The following is a 6000-nucleotide window of genomic DNA, read 5'->3' as shown; positions in this document are numbered from 1 at the left end:
CAGTTTAAAAAAAAAACCCTCTAAAATCAGAACAGTAAATAAGGAACAACACTCTGAAAACAGAGGAATTCCAGATATGAATCAATCAGGGGCAGCTAACACCTCCGAACAAAGGATTCCCCCAGGCAGGAAGAAGCCAGGACATGAAGCTGGCAAGGCCATTAAATGCTAATCAAAGTGATTAATTACAACATTCACACTGCCCTCCAACAGACAAGAGTTCTTTCTCCCACCCTGGACCTTCCACAGATATATACACCTCCCTTGCTTAGGTTTTCCAATATACCTCACAACCTCTAAGGATGCCTGCCATAGATGTGGGCGAAACGCCAGGAGAGAATGCTTCTGGAACATGGCCATACAGCCCAGAAAACTCACAGCAACCCTGTGATTCCGGCCATGAAAGCCTTCGACAACACATTGAATTCTCTAACTATGAGCCCTTCCACACAGCCATATAACCAAGAATATCAAGGTAGAATAACCCACAATATCTGATTTGAACAGGGTTATCTGAGTCTACACTGCCATATATCCCAGTTCAAATCAGATAATGTGGGATTTTATTCAGCTGTGTGGAAGGGGCCTATATGTGTGTGTGTGTGTGTGGGGGGGTTCTTCTTTTGATCCCCTGGCTTCTTGCCCCCCTTCCCTATCTCTCTGTATATGCCTGAGGGGCTCTTCCTCCTTCTGGCCTCTTTCTCCCCTTCTCTTCCTTCTGTGTGAGAGACTCTTCTTCTTTTCCGTTTTTCTCTTTCTGGATTCTTTCTCCCCTTCTCTTCCCTCTCTGTGAGAGACTCTTCTTTCTCCTCCTGGCTTCTTGCTCCTAGTTCTCTGTGTAAGAGACTCTTCCTCCACCTCCTCCTGGCTTCTTGCTCTACTTCCTTAGTTCTCTCTGTAAAATCCTCTTCCTCCTCTTGGCATCTTTCTCCTCTTCCCTCTCTGTGAGAGACTCTTGTTCTTTTTTTCCTTTTTCTCCTTGTTTCTCCCCCCCCCCCCCCCTCTGTGAGATACACTTCTTCCTCCTCCTCTTGGCTTTTTTTCTCCTCTTCCCTCTCTGTGAGGGACTCTTCTTCGTTTTCCTGGCTTCTTGATCCCCTTTCCTAGTTCTGTGTAAGGGACTCTTCCTCCACCTCCTCCTGGCTTCTTACTCCCTTTTCTCAGTTCTCTCTATAAGATTCTCTTTTTCCTCTTCCTTTTGGCTTCTCCTCCTTTTCCCTCTCTTTTTCCTTTTTTTATCCTTCTCTTGGCTTCTTTCACCTCTTCTCTTCCCTCTCTATGACTCTTCTTTCTCCTCCTGGCTTCTTTCACCCCTTCTCTTCTCTCTCTGTGAGAGGCTCTTCTTTCTCCTCCTGGCTTATTTCACCTCTTCTCTTCTCTCTCTGTTGGAGATTGTTCTTCGTCCTCCTGGCTTCTTGCTCCCCTTCCCTAGTTCTCTGTGTGAGGAACTCTTCCTCCTCCTGGCTTCTTACTCCGCTTCTTTAGTTCTCTCTATAAGATACTCCTCCTCCTCTTGGCTTCCTTCTCCTCTTCCTTCTTTGTGAGAGACTCTTCTTTTTCCTTTTTCTTTCACCCCTTCTCTTCCCTCTCTGTGAGAGACTCTTCTTCGTCCTGGCTTCTTGGTCTCCTTTTCTATTTCTCTGTGTCCTCCTCCTGGCTTCTTACTCCCCTTCCTTAATTCTCTCTGTAAGATCCTCTTTTACCTCCTCCTCTTGGCTTCTTTCTCCTCTTCCCGCTCTGTGACGGGACTCTTTTTTCTTCTCCTTCTCCTACCTTCTTGCGCCCCTTCCCTATCTCTGTGCCTGCGTGAGGGACTTCTCTTCTTCCTCCTTGTCCTTCCTTCCTTTTTTTCCCCTTCTCCTCCTCGCAGCCACCAGCCGTGACGCATCCCCCTTTCCCCCTCTTGCTTTAAAACTCCCCCTCCTCCTCCTCCTCCTCCTCCTCCTTCTCCTCCTCCTGCTTCCTCTCGCCCGCCTGGGGCTGAATTAGTTCCCCTCTCCGTGCTGCCTCCGCTCTCTCTCTCTCTCTCTCTCTGAGCCTTTTTTTTCTCTCTCTCTCTCAACCTCCCCCGCCTTCTCCGCCTTCCCTTTTTCGGATTTGTTGGGCGTTGTTGGGTGTCTGGTGGAATTTAAGCCGAGGAGGCTCTTTCCTTCCTGGCCCGGGGCTGGCAGCTCAAGAAGAAGAGGAGGAGGAAGGGGGGAAGACTTGTTTGGAGGGAGGAGGGGAGGAGGGAGGGAAGGAAGGCAGGAAGGAAGGAAGGAAGGAAGGAGGTGAAGGCCAGGCGCTGCGAGAAGGAGCAGCCGCAGCCCGAGGGAGCCACCGAGAGAGGCTCCAAGCTGCCTTCTTCCAAAGGGAAGAACTAGAAGGAGGAGCAGCAGTCGTCGACGCGGAAGAGGAATAATCATCGACCCAACTCCGGGGCAAAGAAGGTGCTGAAAGGACGACGAAGAAGAGGGAAGACTTGGACGGCTGCTGCTTATTTTGGGGGGCGGACCCCCCCCCCCCAAGAAACACACACACACTCACCTCGATCTCTTCCTCCGCCCCTCCGGATCGAGGCCATTCTGGCGGAAAGGGGCCAGGTTTGGGGGTCCGACAATGGTGAGGTTTCTGGGGAGCTCCTTCTGCTGCGCCCTGGCTGCATCGGTGCCGCTCCATCCCCGCATCGGATCACGGTGAGGGAAAAATGAGCGAAGAGACGGCGAACTGCAACAACGAGTAAGTTCTGGTTTGTTTGGGTTTTTGAAAAAAAAAATCTCTGCTTTAGTGAGTTCGGGAGGACGGGAGAGAGAGTGTGTGCGCTTATGTATAAGGTCCCGTTGGTTTGGTCGCCACCATTAACTGACCTGCAGAGCTTTCTCTTTCAGCTTGTCATACACAGCTGGCTTATAACATGTCTGGATTTAAATGTATCTACCTACCTCACATATTCACACACGCACACGTATACAGGGTGGGCCAAAAGCCACGAGTGGGGGGGATGTCGATATTTAATAACTACTTTTTTGTTTCTAATTCACAATACCAAAGCGTCATATACAATATATAAATTTGGAGTGGAAAAAAAAATCAAATCTCCCAAATGGCGTCCAATGCCATAGCATTATACACAGTGTATATATGTGTGTATGTGTATGTGTGTATATATATATATAGAGGACTCCTTCCTGACTTTTGGCCTACCCGGGATATATAACACGTGAAGGGCCCTCTCAGTCTTGGGAATGGCTGTGAAATGTCATGGTTAGTATATATATACACACACACACATGGAGATATATATATATATATATATATATATATATATATATATAGCCACCCAGTTAGTGTGTGTGTGTATTGTGCATGTGTCACTAGTACAAAGATACACATATGGAGATATATATCTAGATGGAGATATATATCTATATATAGCCACCCAGTTAATATGTATGTGTGTGTGGATATATATATATATATATATATATATATATATATATATATATATATATATTGTGTGTGTGTGTGTGTGTATGTATGTATACACATGCACAACACACACATTAACTGAGTGGCTATATATAGATATATCTCTCCAACTAGATGTGTGTTTTTGAGATTAAAAGGTACCCCACCCTCTTCCCCAGACTGTGGCCTTTACAGCTCTGCTTCTCAAAAGTCCATTTTTTTTTCATTTGCATGTTTCAAATAGCAAGTAGTGTGTGGGAGCTTCATCCTGTAGGAAACTGCTCCTGAATTTTAATTGGGTGAGTCAGTCCGTGTAAATACAGTGTTAAACCTTCCCCTAAAGCTTAATGGTTTAATGAGTTGGTAGGACTCCCCCCCCCCCACCACCACCCTTTAAGTGGAGGATGGAATGAAGATTCTGTTTTAATATATTTAATGTGTTTGTCTTGGATGGAATCCATAACTGGACATGGATTTTATATCTAGAGACAAGTGGTCTTCCAAACTAGCTGTCAAAAATTGGAGTCCCAAACCTTATGTAGGTATATATGTGGTATTTCTGAAATATGTTCTGACAATGGTCTTGAACTTTCCATATTCTCTATAATTATAAACGTTGACAGTGACTTTTGATCGCCATATCCTGCACTGCCAGGGGTGGTTCTTTTCTGCAAAATGAGCTGCCAATTAGTCATTTGCTTAGAATTGGTTCACTAAAATGTGCATATTATAGTATAAAAGGTTTTTCTGGTGGAATACTGTTGTTGTTGTTGTTATTATTATTATGACTTGAGTGGAAAGTACAGTTCCCAGCTTTGGGTAGAGAATGGAGCTCCTCCTGTCACTTGCATACATTCCTCCAAATAAAAACACGTAATTCCTCAAGACAGTTCAGCGGACAAACAGGCTTTTCCTTCGGTTGGGTTTTTAATGAATGGGTTCACTCCTAAACCTAGATGTCATAATATAACTGGAGCAAATTCTGAATTGCAGTAGGCAAAGTGCAAAACACTGCGTTGAGCTGGTTGATAAGATGAAGTGCTGCAGTACCCGTGGAAGGGAGAGAGAAGCCGCCGCCATATTTTCTTTTTTGTGAATCGCTCTAATTTGCATACCACAGTCTTCATTCATAAAAAAATAATTAAACCTGTACCACCTCTGACATTCATCGGGAGCTGTCTTGCAAAGAGTGGAAATTTTTACACAATCTTGGAAAGCGACCAGTAGGCTCAAGCATTAGGATTTTCTGGCTTCTTGTGTCGAAAAATGCTGTTTTCATCTTGTTGACACTGTTATATGGGAAATATCAGCTCGGGGAAGTGCTGGGAGCACGTGATCCCCTCCATTCATAAAATACCTGGCTGGCCATTCACATTGCAGTACACTGTGTCTTCGTGGAGCAACTTTCATATTAGACCTGGTTCTTTTAAGGGAGATAGAGAATTTTTTTAACAGGGTGTGTACAAAAGCAGGAACTTGCTGAGCTGCTTATGAATAATGGTGCACATTTAAAAGAAAAAAAGAGAACTGAAGTGATCTCTTTAAGGGTAGAATTTTCCAGTAGGCAATGGCACTTCAGGGACTAGCTGTAGTTATAAAACAAGCAACTGATTGGATCAAAGTGACATAGACACTAACACCACTGAAGAAGCAAAATGCTCACACTCTTGCTTGCTTGTACATTTTCTGCTTTTTCCCTCGGTCTCTTGTTGTACACTCTCCCCTTTCCATTGAAAACATATTAAGAAAATGAATTAGATTTTTTAAAAAGAAAGGCCGAGCACTGCTTAAAGCTGGTTGGTGTGAAATTAATGAGATGTATTTTCTGATGAGACACAAAAGCAGACTGAATCTGCTAGAAGCTTTGGTTGGTGTAGGATTGATGTGCCACTTGATCATAAATATTTGAAGAAAAAGAAATACGTAATGCTATTTGGAATGTTACAAAATTAGAAATAACTGCTTTCCAAAAATGTCAAAATGATGGAATAATGTTAATGAAACATTTGAATATGATTTTAAACATTTTTCAATTTATGCAAATTGGGTTTTTTTAGTTATCTATACTTGTGTACGCAAAACAGTCAGAATGCTCAAATCACAAGAAAATGCTTTAATGCCTGTTCCCATTCTTATGGGGCTATTTCTTATTGATGTGAAACCATGCTGTGTGTAGACATATTCTGAACTTCTCTTGATTGTGAAGATATATTTCCTGCTTTGCAAGGAGTTTCTTAAAAAATTACATTATGATTTTTGCGTATGATATGGAGGGGGGGGAGCAGCTGGTAGTGCGATTGCTATTATCGTGATTGAAACAGTTTTTCCTAAAACATTGCAACCAATAGTTATAGTTAAGAATAGTTTGCACAGATTTTGCCCTAAAAATGTCTTGAATTCTAGTGAATGGTAAAGTATGTTATGCTTATTTTGCACATATTGCCATTTGAATATAGATCTATTAGCAATGAAATTGAACTCCAAAGAAACATTTCATTATTTTTGAATGCATAGTTAGTGATTTTATATTAGATTGTTTGTGTTAAATAATTA

At 43.0% G+C, this 6000-nt stretch overlaps 1 protein-coding gene across 1 annotated transcript in view; it reads left to right on the top strand.

Annotated features, from left to right (window-relative positions):
• Positions 1 to 1034: 1034 nt before the first annotated feature.
• The window catches only part of spred1 (sprouty related EVH1 domain containing 1), a 66892-nt gene continuing 61926 nt past the window's right edge, over positions 1035 to 6000 (top strand). Inside the window, exon 1 of the mRNA XM_003214493.4 lies at positions 1035 to 2718. Within this exon, the coding sequence (XP_003214541.1) occupies positions 2687 to 2718 (32 nt within the window). The 5' untranslated portion in view covers positions 1035 to 2686. The remainder of the gene's footprint in view (positions 2719 to 6000) is intronic.

This window comes from Anolis carolinensis, chromosome 1 (assembly GCF_035594765.1).
Source record: "Anolis carolinensis isolate JA03-04 chromosome 1, rAnoCar3.1.pri, whole genome shotgun sequence".
NCBI lineage: Eukaryota > Metazoa > Chordata > Lepidosauria > Squamata > Dactyloidae > Anolis > Anolis carolinensis.
The sequence above is the reverse complement of the archived record's forward strand: the minus strand, read 5'-3'. Positions and strand labels throughout refer to the sequence as shown.